This window comes from Pelobates fuscus, chromosome 1, assembly GCF_036172605.1.
Source record: "Pelobates fuscus isolate aPelFus1 chromosome 1, aPelFus1.pri, whole genome shotgun sequence".
In the NCBI taxonomy this organism is placed as follows: domain Eukaryota; kingdom Metazoa; phylum Chordata; class Amphibia; order Anura; family Pelobatidae; genus Pelobates; species Pelobates fuscus.
The window spans coordinates 121364671-121387485 of record NC_086317.1 but is presented as its reverse complement, the minus strand read 5'-3'; the positions used below and the strand labels follow the sequence as shown (position 1 = coordinate 121387485).

Here is a 22815-nt window from a genome sequence, read left to right as displayed (position 1 = left end):
GGCCTGTAAAGTGTGTGCGAGTGCATCTAGGGGCTGCATTGTGAGTGTGTATGTATTGGAGTTGCATTGTGTGCTTATCAAGGAGCTGTAGTTATTTATATATATATATATATATATATATCTGTATATATATATATATATATATATGTGGGAGATATATGAGATTTGGTGTGTAATGGGGTGGAACATGTATGTATGTGTGTGTGGGGGGGGGTTAAGGTATGTGGGGAAGAAGTGTGTATGTGGTTGAAGAGATGATGTGTGTGAGGGGTGCATTGTGTGTGTTTGCAAAGGTGTACTCTGTGTTGGTAGGAGTGTACTGTATGCAGGGGGTTCATTGTCTGTAAGGGTGTACTGTGTTCAGGGGGTGTAGCGAGTGGGATAGGGAAGAGCTTTACAATTTTTACTTTAATAATTGTTTAAAAAAAAATAAAAAAAGAATATTCCATTTTCCCTCATCTTACCTTGCAGGGAGGGGGTGGCACAATAAGATCCGTGGTGGTTGAGAAGGCTGCCTATCCATCAGGTACAGGGGAGGTCATGAGATGAGAGGTATCTCTCTTGGAGCTCAAGCACTTACAGAGACTGACCCATACACATACACAGACTGACCATACACACAAACACACTGCCCCCACGCACAGACTGACCCATACACACACACAGACTGCTTCCCTACACAGACTGACTCATACATACACAGACTAATCCTCCTCATACACAGACTGACCCATACACACAGACTGCCCCATGCACACACACACACAGATTGACCCCTCCACACACAGACTGACCCATACACACACACACACACACACACACACAGACTGACCCATACACACACACACCCCACACAGAATGACCCATACACACAAACTGACCACCACACAAACAGGCTGAATCCTCCCCCCCCCCACACACACACACAGACTGATCCCCACACACACAGACTGACCCCCACACACCCATACACACTCAGACTGACCCATACAAAAAGACTGACCCCCCCACACAGATTCCCCCCCCACACACACACAGACTGACCCATACACACATAGACTGAATCTATAACTACACCCTCTAAGCTAAATTGGAAAATATTGTAGCCAGTTCCATATAAGTGGATGTTACTTTCTATGCAACTCATTAATCCCAAAAGGCATTTATTTAAAGGGAAATTGTGATGGAGATCCTGTACCGCAGCTGAGTACCACCGCCATGCTCACTCCCTAGCTGGAACTGGGAAACCCGAAGCACTTCTGCCTCAGTTGCCCCAGCTTGACTGTGGTCCTTCTAGAGGTTTTTCACTTGACCAGGCTGCAGCTCTCCTTCCAGGCAGGTATCATCCCATCTGCCTATTCCTCTACAGCTTTCCGTTGAGGGGTATCTTCCCCTCTTCCTATTACTCTGGAGCTCTGCTTATAGTGCTTGCTATTGCCTTTACAAAGGCACTTGTAGCTCTCAGGCCTAGCTTTATTGTCTTATCCCAGAGCAAGAGGGGTTCTAGTTGGTAGCAATCCTCAGCAGTACAGGAGAGCAGACAAAACATTTAACAGTATACACACCCATTATAAACACCCTGCACCTATAATGGGCACAGGGTGACTGAGACATAGGAACCATTTAGAAAGCATTGTAAAGTGTCCTTCTGCTCCCAGTGATGGTGACTACCTCAAGGGATTTAGAGGACATATCAAGAGCATATATAGGATGTTATTCGGATCAAGTTGAGATCCTATGGTCAGAAATAGTGATTAATCTAGTTATATCCACTTGAGTTTGAATTATGGATGATAGATAGAGATGTCGCGAACATAACATTTTCCGTTCGCGAACAGCGAACGCGAATTTCCACAAATGTTCGTGAACCGGGCGAACCGCCATAGACTTCACTAGGCAGGCGAATTTTAAAACCCACAGGGACTCTTTCTGGCCACAACACAATAGTGATGGAAAAGTTGTTTCAAGGGGACTAACACCTGGACTGTGGCATGCCAGAGGGGGATCCATGGCAAAACTCCCATGGAAAATTACATAGTTGATGCAGAGTCTGGTTTTAATCCATAAAGGGCATAAATCACCTAACATTCCTAAATTGTTTGGAATAACGTGCTTTAAAACATCAGGTATGATGTTGTATCGATCAGGTAGTGTAAGGGTTATGCCCGCTTCACAGTGACAGACCAAACTCCCCATTTAACGCACCGCAAACAACCACAACAGTCCATTTGCACAACCGCAAGCTCCCCATTTGCACAAAGTTGGATACCAAGCTAGCCATGTCCCGTTCCTTGTCCTCACTGATGTCATTGAAGGTCTCTTCCTCCACCCAGCCACGTACAACACCAAGGGTCCCCGAAAGGTGACAACAAGCCCCCTGGGACGCCTGCTGTGTTTGGTATTCCACCTCCTCAAAGCCACCTTCATTCTCTGACTCCTCTTCTTCAGACTCCTCTTTCTGCATTGCCTCTCTCTGCATTATTATAAGGTGTGTTAAGTAGTACTATTCTTATCAGTTTATTCCCTGTTACGTCCTATCGGGGGACGTGTATATGGCATTGATTTTAGGAACCGGGAGATGGAAAAATATGCTTGGTTGGTCCTCCTACTCCAAATTTGGGGCACTGCGCGTGTAATCTAATGTGCCACCAGATAGGAGTGGTGTGTTAAGTAGTACTATTCTTATCAGTTTAATCCCTGTTACGTCCCCTATCATGGGACGTGTATATGGCATCGATTTTAGGAACCGGGAGATGGAAAAAGATGCTTGGTCGGTCCTCCTACTTCAAATTTGGGGCACTGCGCATGCAATCTAATGTGCCACCAGATATGAGTTGCACTGGTGTGACACTGTGCCCTGGCAGGCCCTGAAACGCACACGTGTGAAGGAAACTGACTGCTATTATTTCACAGTCAAATTTCTATTTTTTTTTTTAATGTACACTACTGTTACACCAGATATGAGTTGCACTGGTGTGACACTGTGCCCTGGCAGGCCCTGAAATGCACACGTGTGAAGGAAACTGACTGCTTTTATTTCACAGTCAAATTTCTATTTATTTATTTTTAATGTACACTACTGTTACACCAGATATGAGTTGCACTGGTGTGACACTGTGCCCTGGCAGGCCCTGAAATGCACACGTGTGAAGGAAACTGACTGCATTTATTTCACAGTCAAATTTCTATTTTTTTTTTTTTTAATGTACAATACTGTTACACCAGATATGAGTTGCACTGGTGTGACACTGTGCCCTGGCAGGCCCTGAAACGCACACGTGTGAAGAAAACTGACTGCTATTATATTACAGTCAAAAAAGTTTTGTTTTTTTAAATGCAAGCTATTGTGACACCAAATATGAGTGGTGGCACTGGACAAGTGGGCACAGTATACGCTGTGAGCCTGACACACACGCTGGCAGGCAGGCAACTGCAATTAGATTACACAGAAAAAAAAAGCAGACTGATTCTCTAGCCCTAAAAAGGGCTTTTTGGGGTGCTGTCCTTACAGCAGAGATCAGATGAGTCCTTCAGGACTGCAGTGGACACTGAATACACTAGCCTAGCTATCGATTTCCCTATTAAATCAGCAGCAGCACACTGTCCCTCCTCTCACTAAGAATGCAGCTTCAGAATGAATCTAAAATGGATGCTGTCCAGGAGGTGGGAGGGTCTGGGAGGGTGGGTCTGCTGCTGATTGGCTGGAATGTGTCTGCTGACTGTGAGGTACAGGGTCAAAGTTTACTTAATGATGACGAATAGGGGGCGGACCGAACATTGCATATGTTCGCCCACCGTGGCGAACGCGAAAAAGCTATGTTCGCCAGCGAACTATTCGGGACATCTCTAATGATAGATTACGGGGGAACATGGTCTATTGAATACATGTCGATCCCGCTCAGATAAAATGTTTAGTAGAGACACCCCTATTTTAAATGCCTCGACAAGGAGAATTCCAATAAAGACTGAACTATTGTAAACAGGATTCCATTCTCATTTCATGTTTGGTATACTAAATGAATTGGAAACATTTATAAACTCTTTTTCTCTTTTTTTGGTGTGGATGCATATAATATTTATTTCTTATTAGGAAGCACACACACTTTTTTTAATAAGACTAAGTAAAGTTTGTCTGTATAATCAGGGAGTATCCAGTTAATCCTCTATTGGGGATTTTTTTTGCTATCTCTTAAACTACTCAGGGTTAGGTCCTTTCCTATATGGGATTTCTTTTCTGTAGGCGATCTTTCCTCTTCCTTTCTTTTCCGTTTTAGCTTAAGGGCCTGACACTCGAAGCTTAAAGGGTCACTCCAGATCCCTAAGCAACTTTAGCGTGCTGAAAAGCTCCATGTGTGACAAGTGTGTCCTCTTTTTTTTATTTTACAAAAAATGCAAATTGACACTTTTATAAATAAACCTGGTTACACCCCCTTGGCTTTCAACGCTACTTCCTGGTTTTGTTAGTGCAGCTGACATCAAGAGGCAGCAATAGTCCAGAGCTGTATTGGAAAATCTGTGATTGGACATCCACAGAAAGTCTGGGCTGGGTTAGAAGGGGAGGGTTTGCAAAAGCAGCAGACAAGAGATCTACAGGTTTTGCAAGCTGATTTTAGATATACCCCAATGAAAAATGCACAATTAAATGCATGTTAGTTTTCATTTGGGGTATATCTACTAAACAGTGATTTTTATTTATTTTGTATTTGGGCAGTGCAGTGTCCTTTAATACTGGTGCCCAGTCCAAGGTTTCCTCATTGAAGCCAAGGACTTCATGGAAAAAGAGGGGCAGAGCGAAAAGGCAGCATCTACACAAGGTTAAGTCATTTGTTAAGGTAAGACAGCGCCTAAGACTGGTTGTGCATGCATAACCAGTAATATATATTGTGTAATATTTTTGTTTTTATTGTACTTTTCACATCCTGCTCTATGCTTCCTGTTTCATACATTTAGACGGATGTAGTCAGATCTTTTGTTAAATATCGGGAATTCATTTTTATTTTAGAAGTCTTTCAGCTGGGGCAATAAAAAAAAAAGGAAATCCCAAAAGTAGTCTCTAAAAAGATTTCATTGTTGTACAACTACTAGCAAACTGCAATAATGGGTAATCCCAGTAATGTACTTTTGATAAATACACTTATATAGCCTGAGAAAAATCCTGTAAATATACACAGTATCTCACAAAAATGAGTACACCCCTCACATTTTTGTAAACATTTTATTATATCTTTTCATGTGACAACAATGAAGAAATGACACTCTGCTACAATGTAAAATAGTAAGTGTACAGCATGTATAACAGTGTAAATTTGCTGCCCCCTCAAAACACTCAACACACAGCCATTAATGTCTAAACCGTTGGCAACAAAAGTGAGTACACCCCTGTAACGGATCGACGGGCACCCCGTCTGGGTACCTCCGTTAAAGGATGCTCCTAGCGTTTCCTGAGGACTGCAAGCACTCTGGCAGACACCACAATCACTGAACCGGAGAAGCATATGAGTACTTTCCAGCATATGAATACTGTACACAGCTGAATAGGAAAAACCCTGCAAATAGGTTTACACTCCTAGCAGTCAAACTGGAACAGCATACAATAAATCCTCCCCCAATAATGAGACGACACTTTACTTTGAGGGTTAAGCAGGAACTGACTGTACTGGCACATACAGCCTCTTTTATTCACAATCCACAAAACATAGTACTGCCCAAAGGGTTTTGCTGAACAACCAATAAACACATTACAACACATACAATGCAAGTACAGCAGCCAATCAGGCACAATGGGACAATAGAAACACACCCAGCATATTCCTCCCCTCAGCTTAAGAGATAATTGAGTCAATTACTGTATCTACTCAATTATCTCCAAGCTGAAAAGTTACACTTTTTATACATTTTTATAACTTTGCGAGTTAACATCGTACATACATAAAACTTATATTATTTTAACCAGTATAACCCGGGGACAAACATATCCAAAATTCACTTGAATAGGTTCAGGGGTTTAACGGTTAGGTCGAAGTCCTTTGTTTTCACTTGCAAGCATAGCTTTTCCTGCCCAAACCAGTTCCCACTGGTCTGGTAGTGTCCCTGGGACAACACCCTGCTGGAGAACAATGGAAGAGGAAGTGTCCAAAAAGTTTCAGTATGTCCATACACTGTTTTTAAAAGGCCAGCACAGTACAATGAAAGTCCATTCACTGGGCTTAAAGGGCCAGTAGTCGCACAATAAAATACAATATGCCCAAATATTGCATTCAAAGGTACAACTTTACCAGGGGCCATAGTCAGCAGGTAGGAGGCGGGCAGTCAGGCCTCTCCGATGCCCAGTGGTGAGGCGGGTTCCACCACAACCCCTAAGTGGAAATGTCCAAATTGGACACTCTCTCGTACTGGTCACTGGAAGTTCAACATGGCACCTTATGGCAAAGAACTCTCTGAGGATCTGAAAAAAGAATTGTTGCTCTACATAAAGATGGCCTAGGCTATAAGAAGATTGCCAAGACCCTGAAACTGAGCTGCAGCACGGTGGGCAAGACCATACAGCGGTTTCACAGGACAGGTTCACTTAGAACAGGCCTCGCCATGGTCGACCAAAGAAGTTGAGTGCACGTGCTCAGTGTCATATCTAGGTTGTCTTTGGGAAATAGACATAGTGTGCTGCCAGCATTGCTGCAGAAGTAGAAGGGGTAGTTGGTCATTCTGTCAGTGCTCAGACCATACGCCGCACACTGCATTAAATTGGTCTGCATGGCTGACGTCCCAGAAGGAAGCCTCTTCTTAAGATGATGCACAAGAAAACCCGCAAACAGTTTGCTGAAGACAAGCAGACTAAGGACATGGCTTACTAGAACCATGTCCTGTGGTCTGATGAGACCAAGATAAACTTATTTGGTTCAGATGGTGACAAGTGTGTGTGGCGGTAACCAGGTGAGGAGTACGAAGACAAATGTGTGTCTTGCCTACAGTAGTGGGAGTGCCATGGTCGGGGCCTGCATAGGTGCTTCCGGCAATGGGGAGCTACAGTTTATTGATGGAACCATGATTGCCAACATGTACTGTGACATAATGAAGTAGAGCATGATCCCCTCCCTTCACCTTCCAGGATAGGCTAAGTTCATAATCTATGACACACCTCTCAATATCAGTGCCGTCTTTAATATTGATTGGACTCTGGGCAAAGCATTTGCTTGGGCCCCCTGGACCCTGTACCCCTCCCCAGGCGTGCAAACACGTTATCACCCTTAACGCAGTGGCTACCTAAAGTAGAGAGGTGCAAGAATATTTTTTTGGGCCTCCCTACTGCAAGGATGATCCCCATCTGTCATGCGACTCCAGCAATGCCTTGACAGCTGGGGCTCTACCATTTACCCATGTTTGCAGGTTTTTATTTAGCCCTAAGCAGTTTTTGTGTGTATCAATGTAAACAGGTTTTTGAATGGAATATGTTTGTATGTGGTGTTGGCGTTTGAATGTAAGCATGCATTTATGTGTAGGAAGAAAAGCTAAATACCCCAAAGGGGATTAGCTTGATGTGTGCCAGGGGCGGCCAGGATAGGGGATAACCCTCACTTTAATGGAACAGGAAAGGAGAAACAAACCCAAAAGGTCTGAGTGAAGTAGGTCGCCCCCTTGTGGATATGTATATATTAAAACTTAGCTTTTAATAACTCAATAATAAAATAAAGTCCTCAAAAAACAAAAATACAGTAAAAAATGATGATAAAGTCAGGGGAAGTAGAATCTAGCTTCTTACATGGGATATAAACCTTATGAAGATGCTTCCAAATAAGCAAAACAATAGGGTCTTCAAAATAAGGAAAATCCCATATAGGTGCTAAAATCGTTCAGATATACTGCTACTGATTAGAAAGGGATGGGGAATAAATCCCATCAAATTGTCAGTGCCTTACGATCTCTTAATAAATACTTGCAGGATCTAATAGGACTATTGCAGTATATATATATATAAATAACACCGCGAGCATAGAGTATGGATAACCTGGAAAATTGCTACAATGTAGCTACAAAGAATATACAGTGATTAAACTGTTACTGTTGCAGTCTATGAAATAACCAGGAGGATCTGGTCTGGTGCAGTAGGAGCTACTGTAGAATATTCAGGTGGAAAGGGGGAGAATCATGGAGGAACGAAATCCCTGACAAAAATGCTCATATAACCACCACCTTTTACAGCTTCACTCGATACCCAGACTGAACCCCCAAGTTAGCAAGTGGGCTGGCAACAATGCTAATGAACGAACCAGAGAAGCTACCAAATCTATCTAACTGACAGCTTGTTGTGAGAAAATAGAACGATGCACGAGTGGCTAAGTCCCCTGACTAACTGTCTGCCTGACACGTGTTTCGGCGCTAGACACAGTGCCTTCTTCCGAGGCTATACAGCTGTCCGATGGCACCGACGGTTTCTTTATACCGTCGGTGCACCAATGGGAGAAGGGGTGTGTGAGGGAACTTTCGCGCCCAAAGACGGGCTCGAAATAAACCACGCCCCTTCTCGTGTTCTCCAGTATGACATCACATAGGGACTTGCAGTTAACCCTAGACATACCTCACTCAAGAGGCTAAATCATCAAAGAAGAGTGCCTCTGTGTCAATAAACACTAGGTAGCCTTAGACAAGGGCATATTAGCACTATGTAAAGAGGGAATATTAAACCAGCTATACCAGCTAGGTAAAATTATATTATAGTTGTAAGTACATGTGCTGCTACTAAAAAGAACAGCAGATGTATTATTATGAACCCTAAAGAATATTATAGAGAGCCGTGAGTATAAGGTTGTAGAAAAATAATAACACAGACCACCGTGTTTTGGGTTAAGTATCCGAAAATGAGAAAAATGGAGAGACCATAGGTCTAAATGGACAAATAATAGTTAAAATCAAATAAAAAGTATTTGGAGAAAAGAATATAATGAAGAGAACTAATAATATACATATACATATACACATATATACAGATTAAAGTCATGGTGATCCGATTACTCAATAAAAGGGGTGAATGTGAAACCCTCATTTAATCCATCAGGGGCCAATGTTTTTGCATTTATGTGTAGTGTTGGTTTTTGAATGCAGGGGTGTGTATACATATAATGTTGGTGTTTAACACAGACGTGTATTTGTATGTTGTGCTGAAGCTTGAATGCAGGGGTATATTTGTGTGTAGTGTTAGCGTGTGAATGTTGAGATGTATGCACAAATACACACACAAACACACACGTAGATATGCACACAACCTGACACACAAATACACAACCTGACACACATACTGAGAACGTACAGATACACTGAAACACACAAAGACAACATACAGCTACACACTGACACACATACAGACACACATCCTGACATACACAAAGATACAAACACTGACACACATGCAGTTACACAGACACACATATACACACCTGACACACTTGCAGATACACACACACACTTCATACAGATACACACACATATATATATACACACTGACACACACACAGATACACACAATGACAACCTATAGATACACACACACATAGATACAGACACATAGAGACAGACAAACTGACACACAAACATACACTGATAGACATACTTACACAGACACATAAACTGACAGACATGCTGACACATTCACCAACACACACACCAACATACTGATACAAAGAGTCATACTGATACAGACATGCACACACTGACATACATATGGACACACAGTGACACATACACTAACAAACATGCTGGCACACATATACTGACAGACATACTGACACATTCACAGATACACACACAACATTTACACTATTAAACCCACCCTTCCTACCTTGGAGGGTGGCTTTCCCACTTGTGGCTGAAGGTGCTGGGAGTTGGGGTCTGGCTAGCTCGGCCCAGACCCCCACCGCTCTGCCTCTTTCCCCTCCCGCGCGCTCCTCTCATTATTGGAGGAAGTGACTGCCACAGGCGTCACTTCCTCCCAGCCGGCTGCCGAAAAGCAAGAGGGCCCAGTCGCGCTCTTAAAGCGCCAGAGCGCAGAACCGGGCCCCTGCTGACAGAAGCCAACCGGGTGGCCCTTAGTGCATGGGCCACCCAGTGGGCCTCCTTAGTGCGCAGCGGTGGGAGAAATGCTTGAGGCCAGCGGGGCCCACAGTGCAGCTGCTTCGAGCCCCCCAGGAGTAACTGGGCCCGGGGCAACTGCCCCGTTTGCCCCGCGGTAAAGACGGCCCTGCTCAATATAAAACACTTATGATCATAGTAGATTCTTTCGCTCTGTGCTCCAATATGCTGTAAATAAACGGATGACTCCAATTGCACAATATAAATTCACAAGGGTATCTTCCACCTCCAGTGATAAGACCCTTACTCACCATTGCACTTATCCTACAATGATCACACATCCAAGTGATGTCCTTCACTGCTTACTTCCCAGCTCTTAATAGTTAATCTCCAAACTACCCTAGGCTAGGCATGATATACTACAAAACAGAGGTAACTCCAATTGCGCGGCTTAGTGTACTAAAACAATCACCTCCACCTCACCTTTAAACATTAAGGTGGACTCTCACCTTTATCGAGGACACATAACCTGTCACGTAGTATATTTCAATAATGCACCAATAATGTATGCATGTTCAGGTATTTGGAGCTGTTCCTTTGCACCTCACCCTGTCACTGATGCCTCATTCCAGGGCCCTATTTAACCTTGCACTGCAGGAGGATGGTTTTTCAAAAAAATGAATTAATCTGATAAAAGCAGACATTCGGTTACTATGATAGGGCCTGACAAAATTGGGGTTCATTGGCGCTGTGGTAGGCTTTTGCATTGCATCATATACTGTAATTAAATCCCCATTATTTGACAGGTGTTTTTTTTTAAATGCTGTTTAGTAGTGAGTGGGTGTGTGTGTGTGTGTGTGTATATATGTGTGTATATATATATATATATATATATATATATGTGTGTGTGTGTGTGTGTGTAGTTTTATTTATGATGTGCCAAAGTATTCCACAGTATTCTATCATTATGAAAAAGTAACAAATGGTAGAATAGTTTGCATTTAATGTGACATTCTTCATAGAAAATCCTTATTTAGATATATAGCAAGATATCAAATTTATATCCAGACTGTATATAAATGCATAAATTTATTATTTTTTTCCTTTTTTCTATATCTAGATCTTGACACTACAGGAGCATTGTTATTTTCTCTTATAACATTAATGACAATATTCGCATTCCTGGTGTTCTTAGAAGAAGCATACTATATGTATAAGAAAATACCTGGCTCAAAAAAATCTATAATGATTTGGATAAATGCAGGAGCACCAGTAAGTAACCAAAAACATTTAACAATATTTGGGCATGGGTGGAAAAGCAGGGCATTTTAAAGACAAAAAAAGAACCATGAATCATCCATGCTAAATTGGCATAGTTCTTTTAGATTTCTGTTAATTAGAAAGTTTTAAAAGCATGCCAACAAGAAGTTTACAAGTCAACAATGTACTAAACACTGTTGTAATTGTAGTTGACTTTCAACTTGACAACCATGATGTAGACTAGAGTAACAACATTTTAGACAAAGAAAAAAAAATTGCTGAACACAAATATTAGTGTTTCAAAACAGTAAAACGTATCCCAACAATTATCGTCAGTGAAAGTGCTGCTTGTGTGTGAAAAATGAAAAAAAAAAAGGCACTTTCACTTACAAGATCATCGCCGTGATACGTTTTACTGTTTGAAACACTAATATTTGTATTCGGCAAAGTCTCCCGAGTATAACAGTACCCCCTATGTACAGGTTTTATGGTATCTTGGAAAGTTACAGGGCTTACGAAATATAGGGCTTGCGAAGTAAATTCTCTGGACTTTCTGCCTGGGTTGTCAGGCAGGCTCCTCAAATAGTAATTAATACAATTGTTTATTTATGTAAACATATTACATTAATATATACATAGAATTTAAATATATATGTATATATACATATATATATATATAATTTTTTTATTCTAAATTTATTTATATATATATATATATATATATATATATAGATAGATAGATAGATAGATTAATACATACATAGTACAAAATTACACATGTACATGGTTTTAAAAAAAGCTGAAATGAGAATGTGACAATTCTCATTTCAGTTCACTACAATTTGGTGTTTAGTGAATAACCCTGATTGAATGATCCACCAGTATGATTTTTAATGTCACATAGGTGCTTAATTTCCTCAGTGAAAATTGATGTAACTTTTTACTTTCTTACACTTGCTTAATAACACTCTTAATTCACATTGAAACCCCACAATTTAAACTTTACTGAATAACCTTAGAATGTTATTTTTATTTTCTTTAATTTTAAAATCTATTTTTTAAAATGTATTTCACATTTTTATTGAAGAAATGCAAGGTACACATGTCACAAAGTACATCACAAAAATTATTAACATATTTTACTAAGCCAAAGCTATTCAATGGTCTATGTTACAATCAGGTGGTAATTGTATCATATTAGTAATGATTAGAAGTAGGTAGGCATACCTAGTCCGATTTTGACAAGAAAATAACAACACAAATTATTCTAAGCTTAGATGCTCACTTAGATAAGGTTGTATTCCCAAAGGGCCAAGTACAATTATATCATATAGCAGTACACTCCTTTTTTAATTATTTTTTAAAGATAATTGGGGGACGGACACTGGACTGAGGACTTAAGGGCAGTGTAAAAACTACAGATACACAGTAAATTGTGTAACAAGTGTGATATAGAAGGCGCTTAGAAGTGAAAAATCTATGAAAAGCAACTATAAACACTCAGCGGACACTCAAAAAAAATCCACTAACGTAAACAAAATACAAAAAACTAAAACCCAATGTTTTCGGTGATATAGCCCACCAACTAAACATTAAAATGTAAGTGCAGCATTAAAAAGTGTAAATAAAAAAACTTACCCTTAAAATATTATGGGGTTTAAAACCATAAGAAAAAAAGGAAAAGAAATCCCAGAATAGTGTATTATTGTGTAACTGTAAAAACAAATAGTGAAGTAAGTGATGGAATATCTACATTTATAGATCCTTTTGTGGGTATAGGGTCTAAACACAAGAGCTTCGGTGCCTTTTAAGGCGTCAACCAATACCTTCTTTAAGAGGATCTTCAGTATTCCTCTCCACAGATTCATATATAAAAGTGAAAAGAGCAAAAAGGATCAAATCTAGGTGTACTGGGTTTGGTATTAATATATAAAGCAAAATTAGGATAAACTGAAATGAAGTGGATAAAATAAATTAAGACTAATTTTTAAACTAATTTCTTGAATAGTATTTTTATATTTACATAAAATAAAGTCATACATTATACAGTGTGTGTGTGGGGGGGGGGAGTATTTGATCACCTGCTGATTTTGAACGTTTGTTCACTGACAAAGAAATGATCAGTCTATAATTTTAAGGGTAAGTGTATTTTAACAATAAGAGACAGAATTTAAAAAAAAAATCCAGAAAAATGCATGTCAAAAAAGTTATAAAATGATTTGCATGTCAATGAGTGAAATAAGTATTTGATCTCTTATCAATTAGAAAGATTTCTGGCTCCCATGTCTTTTATACAGGTAACGATCTGAGATTAGGAGCACTCTCTTAAAAGCAGTGCTCCTAATCTCCTAGCATCTGTCCACAAAAGCAATCAATCAGATTCCAAACTCTCCACCATGGCCAAGACCAAAGAGCTGTCCAAGCATGTTAGGGACAAGATTGTAGACCTACAAAAGACTGGAATGGGCTACAAGACCATCGCCAAGCAGCTTGGTGAGAAGGTGACAACAGTTGGTGCGATTATTTGCAAATGGAAGAAACACAAAATAACTGTCATTCTCCCTCGTTCTGGTGCTCCATGCAAGATCTCACCTCGTGGAGTTTCAATGATCATGAGAATGGTGACGAATCAGCCCAGAACTACACGGGTAGATGTTGTTATTGATCTCAAGGCAGCTGGAACCATAGTAACCAAGAAAACAATTGGTAACACACTACTCCATGAAGGACTGAAATCCTGCAGCGCCCGCAAGGTCCACCTGCTCAAGAAAGCACATGTACAGGCCCGTCTGAAGTTTGCCAATGAACATTTGAATGATTCAGAGGAGAACTGGGTGAAAGTGTGGTGGTCAGATGAGACCAAAATCGAGCTCTTTGGCATCAACTCATCTGGATGTGTTTAGAGGAGGAGGAATGCTACCTATGACCCCAAGAACACCATACCCACCGTCAAACATGGAGGTGGAAATACTATGCTTTGTTTTTCTGCTAAGGGGACAGGACAGCTGCACTGCATCAAAGGGTTGATGGATGAGGCCATGTACTGTCAATCTTGGGTGAAAACCTCCTTCCCTCAGCCACGGCATTGAAAATGGGTCTCACTGTGAGGTCTCTCACTGTTAAAATACACCTTCCATTAAAATTATAGACTGATCATTTCATTGTCAGGAGGCAAACATTCAAAATCAGCAGGGGATCAAATACTTTTTTCCTCACTATTTATTTTTTACTTGTCTGATATGGTTTAATATGTAATAAAGTACAGTATGTTAATCAAATCCAATATTTTTTTTATTGTAATACACTTCCATGTTTAATATATATGTTTAATATATTTTTCTCCTTTTAGTTTTATGTAAATATGACAGACCGCAAGCACATTTTCCTGCCCAAAACAGTTCCATAGATTTGGGCTGTGCGGTCGGTCAATTTCACACTGAATGGGACTTAGTCTCTGCGGCTGAAAAATCATTGTGGGAGAAGGTAAGGCTCAGCGGTGTTCGCGGAACTGTGTAGCCGATTTCAGTTCCATGAATTTGGGTCCACACACCGCTGACCGCATTGAATAAAAAAAAGATGGCCGCCGCCACGTGTTGGTTTGCACGAACTGCGGCCACCCAGCGTTCGGCAATTTACCTACAGCAGGCTCCCAGCCTGGGAGGTAAATTGCCTGCACACTTCCACTTCTGGGTTGTCCGCCTGTGCAGTGAATGGTTCGGTAAACCCCAATTACCGAACCATAAGGGAAAGAGCCATTTAAGTTATTTCCAAAGTCTGGGGACACCGTCTTAAAGGAGCAGTGTCCCAAACAAGTCTGGGGACACTGGGGACACCGTCTTAAAGGTGCAGTGTCCCAAACAAGTCTGGGGACACAGTCTTAAAGGGGCCTTGTCCCAAATAGGCCTGGGGACACAGATTTAAAAGGGCATTGTCCCAAAAGTCCCAATATGTCCACGGATGATTCTTAAAGGGCCAGCAGCAGCAATATAAAATACAACCTGCCCAAATATTGCACCCAAAAGTATAAATTCCCCAGGGGCCATAGTCAGCAGGTAGGAGGCGAGCAACCAGGCTTCTCCAGTTCACAGTGGCGCGGTTGGTTTCGCCACAAGGACAATGCTCCATGCCACACAGCCAGGCCAATCAAGGTGTGGATGGAGGACAACTAGATGGATTATTGCAAGCCATGAAACAAAGAGAGGCCATTTTTTTAAACCAGGAGAGGCATAAAGTCACCAAAAAGCAATGTGAAAGACTGGTGGAGAGCATACCATAACCATGAAAGCTGTAATTGAAAATCGGGGTTATTCAGCTAAATATTGATTTCTGAACTCTTTTTAAGTTAAAACATTAGTATTTTGATGTTTAAACATGTATATACATTAATTGAATCCTGAAAGCGCTGCATCTTTTTAATTTCACCAATTTTCATTTTCTTCAAATAAATATTCAAAAACTGAATATTTTATTTAGGAGTCACTAGTTCATTTTACTCAAACACATACCTATAAATGAAATTGTTTATTTTGCAGAGGCCTTTGAATTTTATATATATATGTCTTTTGAATTTCTATTATTTTATTCGTTAAAGGATTTCTGCTGAGCTGACAAACATATATATATAAATGTTATATATCAGAAATTTACCATCATTGCCTATTTTATAAAAAAAAGTTTTGTTAGCCTTGTTCTATCTAACTATGCCAATCTGATAAGTTGCAGGTCATAATGCAGGTTCTTTAACACCTTCTAATTTATTTTATAGATTATCGCGATAACAGCATGCGTCGGAATGTGGATACCTCGCAGCACTATGTTCACTGACTTCACTGCATCTGTGTATGTATATCTTCCTTAAGCAATATAATCATCCATTATCTGGAAAACCAGTGATAAAATCTAGAATATAATTCCAGAAAAATATTTGAAATTATACAAAAAGTGTGAAGAGCTTCATTAGTTATTATGGGTTACCTGCTGATCAACAAAATTCATTTGGGTCAGCAATAACTGTTCTGATTCATGATTGGAGTCATAGTAGTTCTTTGACTTGCAGCTGGAGATAATCTGATTACTACTTTTGTGGCCAAAAATATACATCCCCTCGCAGCAACTATGGACAGTGGCTTGGATCAATTATATATTCTTTTGATTTGTCTGAGTTTATTGAAACGAAAGCTCTAACTCACAGCTGTATGAAGGTTTTTTTAGTGATATTATCTTCCAAATCCAACCAACCTAACTCTGTCCACATCCTATATGGGTCTTATCTGAGCCAATTGTGTAGTGGTTAGTGTTAGGATAGTGTCAGGGTTAATAGTTGGTGTTAGTATGGTGTAAAGGTTATTATTTAGTGAAGTGTAGCGGGTTAATGTTTAGATATATTGTAGGAAATAATATTTAGTTTATAGTTAGTGTAGGGCTCAGTGCATAGTGTGTTAGAGTAGTGTAGGGGTTAAGAAGAGGACATTATTGTAAGAGCAGCCTACATATCTCAGTGCTGCTTGATATTACTGGAAGTCACGGTCAAAACCGACAACTATTTCTGCTGTTGTCAACTCAGTATTGTGATAACAGCTAATCTCAGACAGACCACGACACGCATGTCTCAGACTGCACAGGGATGATCCATGCAATATTACCTATTCATTATGAGATAACATTGCCTTGTGTGCAGGATTGTAAACATGCTTTGCCTATTAACAGAACAGATACATACATACTTACATAGTCCACAGGAATTCCTTGCTCACAAGCTGAAAATCCCCTGTATTGCCGGGTGCCAAAACCAAGCCTTTAATAGATAAAAATAGATAAAAATTTACTGCATTTTTTCCTAAAGAAAGTCACTGGGAGGACTGAAATGTTGAATTTTAATTGCATAAATAAAGATAGGATTTTTTAAAAGACCGAGAGTGCAGCCTCACCATTTATCATTATATGTATATATTTATATAAATGTATACACTGAACAAAATTGTAAACGCAACACTTTTGTTATTGCCCGCATTTTTCATGAGCTGAACTCAAAGATCTAAGACTTTTTCAATGTACGCAAAAGGCCTATTTCTCTCAAATATTGTTCACAAAATATAAATGCATTGTTTTCTTGCTCTTAGAAGCTTCAGCACTGGATAATATACTCTGTTGCCTCACAATATTGAGCAATAATATTGTAACATTGTGTCCACTATGAGAGTTGGTTATATTAAGTATCTGTATTTCTTACCGCATGCATATTCCTTAACTCACCACTTGGGGCAGACTTTAAAAATATTTTTTTCTTTGGATGTTGGGCGGTGTTCACCTTTTTGATTTAGGCAGGTAAATTGCTTTTCACTGAGATTGGCCTTACTTCCTTTGGTAAGGGGGTGGGCATGCTAAGGTACACAGGTGTCAGGTATTATGAGGTGCCTATTTAAGTATTTTGTATTTCATCATACTTCCCCTTTATAAAGCTCTGTGTGTCAGAGGTGGACTGATTTTGAATAAAGCAGTTTATGCTATTTTGCATTGAAGAACCGTGAGAAAAAAAAATATCTCTATCGCTTTTTTTTTTTTTTTAAATGTTTTTATTTATATCTTTTTTTTCCAATGGATCCTGGATCCTTGCACTCTGACCAAACAATTTAGTATAGTGCCGGGTCCTATAAGCCAAGGCCAATAAGTATAAAAATGCCAAGGAGGTAGCTTGCACTCACGGTCTTTCCAGAGATTAAAATGCAATACTTTATTGATCTTGATGAAAGTCCTGGACGGGGACTGAAATGTTGATCTGCATTTTAATTGTTCTTCAATAAAGTATAGCATTTTAATCTTTGGAAAGACCGTGAGTGCAAGCTACCTCTGACATTTATATATATATATATATAGAGAGAGAGAGAGAGAGAGAGAGAGAGAGAGAGAGAGAGATAATACTGTTGTACATCACCTACATATCTCAAGTTTCACTTCTGGAAGTCCTCTTTGGGCACATAAACTCAAAAAAATCATGTTTACACAAATATCCCAGAGCTCCAAACCTGACATGCAAATGAGCGCAGGCATTGTGTTTAAAATTTCACTCTGCATTTCTGCAGGTACCCTTATCATATATATATATATATATATATATATATATATATATATATATATATATATATATATACACATATACTATACTCATAAACTCTTTTTCCCAATATACAGATTCCTTGCCGTGTTCATACACAAGTTTCAGCAGATGTTGGTGAGTGAATGTGGTGGTAGACGAGAATTTCTTAAGATGTTTTCAGAGAAAAAACTGCAGCTGAGCACAGGTCCATGCTGCTGCTGCTGTGTCTGTCTGCCCCGTAAAGACATTAACAGGTGAGTCAAAAATACTAAACAAAGAGGATCTAGATGTTCCTTAAATTGATGTGTTAGAAGTAGTCATACATCTATACTGAGTGCCTGCCACAGCAGCCGGGCCACCTGGCCAGTTTTAACACTCTCTGCTAAGTCAGCCTGGGTGGTCCAGTCAACCAGACAAACCCAGACTCCAGTCAAGTCTCTGCCCTACACTGGCACCCCCCCTTGAGCTGGAGCCATAGTCCACTGCCTAAGTGGCCTATATAGTAGCCGCGGCCATGTCCTCTGGTTTATCATTAAACACACATCACTGGTCAAAAGTGACCAAAAAAAAAAAAAAGGAAGCATTTGCGCACAGAACATTTGTGTATACTTTCTGTCATGCATTTTCCTTTATCGCCATGTTTTTTTGCATCACTATTCATGATCCATTAATGTGACAACAAATAACAGCTGAAGGCGTTTGCGTTTTGGCTTTACACTATTTTTGCCCGTTTTTTACTACTGTGGAAAGCCCGTGGAGCTGCCATGCTTTCTGCAAAAAGTGAAAGCTATACTGAAGAGGACTGGGTTGCATTTTTATTAATTTTTTTTTTTAGTATGGGGACTGACTCAAAATAAATACCATTTATAGTTCAAAAGCACATACTTAACATTTCTTTTCATTAAAAAAGAAAATAATGTAAAATTAAAATCAAACTAATATCATGACACATGTACTGAACAATCCTGCATATTTAGGAAGACCAAGGTGGCTTAAGGTGGACAACTATTAGCAAATAATTTATGGTCCTTTGTGACTGTATGTTGTCTCCTACAGCTCTGTACAGCACTTTGTTAGTTGAAATAAGCATTAAAGAGAATATACCTATTTTGTGCAAACATGAGAGGGCTAGCTACTATTCATCTTTTCTGCAAACAAATAGTCCACCACACTATATCCCCTTTCTTAATTTAACATTAAATGATTGATATTAAAGGACCACTCTAGGCACCCAGACCACTTCAGCTTAATGAGGTGGTCTGGGTGCCAGGTCCCTCTAGGATTAACCCTTTTTTTTATAAACATAGCAGTTTCAGAGAAACTGCTATGTTTATAATAGGGTTAATCCAGCCTCCAAATCCTCTAGTGGCTGTCTCACTGACAGCCGCTAGAGGCGCTTGCGTGATTCTCACTGTGAAAATCAGTGAGAGCACGCAAGCGTTCATAGGAAAGCATTGTAAATGCTTTCCTATGAGACCGGCTGAATGCGTGCGCAGCTCTTGCCGTGCATGCGCATTCAGCCGAAAGGGAGAATCGGAGGCGGAGAGGAGGAGGAGAGCTCCGGCGCTGGAATAAAGGTAAGTTTTAACCCTTTCCTCATCCCAGAGCCGGGCGGTAGGGGGACCCTGAGGGTGGGGGCACCCTCAGGGCACTATAGTGCCAGGAAAACTAGTAGATTTTCCCGGCACTATAGTGGTCCTTTAACACTGCAGAGACTAGAGTACACAAAGAATAAAACAATACTATTACCTAATATATTTTAGAATCATACTTTGAGGCAGCAGTCCACAATCATCACTATGCTAGTGGCCCAGGGTGCAATTGAATGCCTGTCCGCCTTGGTAGTCGTCTCATGTGCAATCTCTGGCTTATTACTTAAAGGGACTCTCCAATGCCAGGAAAACATATCCATTATCCTGGCACTGCAGAACCCTGCAGTGCCCCTCTCCCTCACCCACCCCCCATCCTATGTTGCTGAAGGGGTTAAAACCCCTTCAGTGACTTACCTGAATCCGCCCACACTCCGACATCAGCCATTCAATGCTTTCCTATGGGGATTCCAGCATAGCGTGAGGAAGTCCAGCATAGTTTAAAACACTTTTCGTGTTCTAAGAAAACAGAAGTCCCTCTAGTGGCTGTCTGATAGACAGCCACTAGAGGAGGACTTAACCCTGCAATAATTACACTTGCAGGGTTAAGAGTTGAGTTTTTATAATCTGCAATAATTACCTTGCAGGGTTAAGAGTGGTGGGAGTTGGCACCCAGACCACTCCAATGGGCAGAAGTGGTCTGGGTGCCTGGAGTGTCCCTTTAATGAAACATTAGATTTGCTAATTTTGAATTTTAACAGAGAGTGTACACCAGAAGGGGACACCACTACAGGAATTGTCTAAAAAAAACAATGAAATAGAAAATAAAATTAATGAAACATTTTATTTAGACATCGCTTAATTTATTTATTATTTATTTATTATTGCCATTTATATAGCGCCAACAGATTCCGTAGCGCTTTACAATATTATGAGAGGGGGATTTAACTATAAATAGGACAATTACAAATAAACTTACAGGAACAATAGGTTGAAGAGGACCCTGCTCAAACGAGCTTACATTCTATAGGATAATAAATAAGTTGTAACAGGATGAAGAATACACACACATATTAATGTGAAATTACATAGAACTTGAGAATGGATAGTACTAGTGAGAATTGTAATACCCTAAACAGCAGATAGGTTCAGGGGGGTGTAGATATTGACACTATAGCAAACTACCCCCAGAGGTCTATCTGAATAAACAAAATATCCTACGTTCATTTCAGAACTAGCAAGTTATATTTTACAGCGTGTAAACAGAGATCGAATCTTATTAATAATATTAATTATTTTATCAAGTCACAATTGTCTAACTAGTAAGCACTTACACAGTTATTTTTTTTTATTTTGCAGCCGAACATTATTTATTCTGAAACTTGGAACCTTTCAATTTGCATTCCTGCGGCCTGTGCTTATGTTTCTCTCAGTAGTGCTTTGGACCAATGGAACCTTTATTTTAGGAAGTGTGAGTATATTACATAATGACTGTAATGATCAGGAGTGACTGCCAAATTTGCCACCATTACTTTTTTCCTCTGTGCCGTACTGAATGACAGAGATGAATTAATGTTCCTGGTCTGTAAATCTGGGAATGTTCCTTAGTAATGAGTGTAACAAAGGAGACATTGGACTCTGGATATATTTGCTGGGCTACATGTGACCCATTTGCATCTGAAACTCTATGACCACTATTTTTGAACCACTTGTTGTATGATATAGTAGTAGTATTATCATTACGCTTAGTATTATTATTATCAGGTATACACTGTTTTAGTATTAGAGGGATGTGGTTTTGTGGTCTGCAAGTTAATATTTAGGGTATACTGAAAACTAGAACATTAACATGTTCTTAATGCAGTTAAATAAGAAGCACACTGTTATGCTACAATTAAAAAAAAACAAAGAAAATAAACAAAAACAAAATAGCCAAATCCTCTAGGAGCATTAGTTTGCTAATGTTTTAAATAATTATTCAATGTCAGTTAGAGAATGGCTTATCTTCAACATTTGATAAAGGTGCAATAACATTTGGTTTATCTGGGACTAATTAATGATTTACTTCACTGCCTGTGGGTTTTTGAGGTTCTGAACAAATAAAAAGGTTCCCATTTAGGAGGTGATTACACTGTTCTATAGCCATACCATTTTTCTACCAGCAATGTGCTGCGGTGATAGGTCTCTGATGAGGTCTCAGCCAATAGCCGCAGTCTATTGCCACTCAAGCGAATGGTTCCTCATTACTTCGAGCACCTACTTGTCTGTGTCATCGGAGTGGCAGACTATAAACAGTATGGATTAGGAAGAGAGACAAGCTAGAGAGTCAATGATATTCAGCTCTTAATTTGGTCATCTAGATGGCTACCAATCAGCTTAATGTCTACCAACTGGAACACAACATAGCAGGAATATCTTTAACTATTTTGCCTAGCCATTATTTAGTGTTAGCTTTTAGGTTTTTACTCAACACAAAGTAGCTGAAGAAAAACAACCAGACACGGTGACATCTGGGTGGCCACGGCCTCACTCACTATCTGTGTAAATCACAAGGAGCAAGCTTATAAAACACTACTCTGATGGTATTTTACACCCCTTAAACTAAAACAGATGGGCCGCACGGACTCAGACGCATGCTGGAAGGGCTGCGGAAATAAAGGTACATATATTCACCTGTGAATGGAGTGCCCCCGCATCTCCCAACTTTGGGCTGAAGTCTCCGACCTCACCTCCAGAATCTTACATACAGACATACCCACAGATCCGTGGACCTGGCTACTATTCAAACCCTATGCCCCCCTTACCAGAGCAAAA

General features: G+C 40.0%; 1 protein-coding gene across 1 annotated transcript in view; it reads left to right on the top strand.

Annotated features, from left to right (window-relative positions):
• LOC134588810 (organic solute transporter subunit alpha-like) overlaps positions 1 to 22815 on the top strand; it is a 62057-nt gene that overhangs the window by 24327 nt on the left and 14915 nt on the right. Inside the window, exons 2-5 of the mRNA XM_063444295.1 lie at positions 11180 to 11331; positions 16085 to 16158; positions 18508 to 18666; positions 21361 to 21472. Of these exons, the coding sequence (XP_063300365.1) occupies positions 11180 to 11331; positions 16085 to 16158; positions 18508 to 18666; positions 21361 to 21472 (497 nt within the window). The remainder of the gene's footprint in view (positions 1 to 11179; positions 11332 to 16084; positions 16159 to 18507; positions 18667 to 21360; positions 21473 to 22815) is intronic.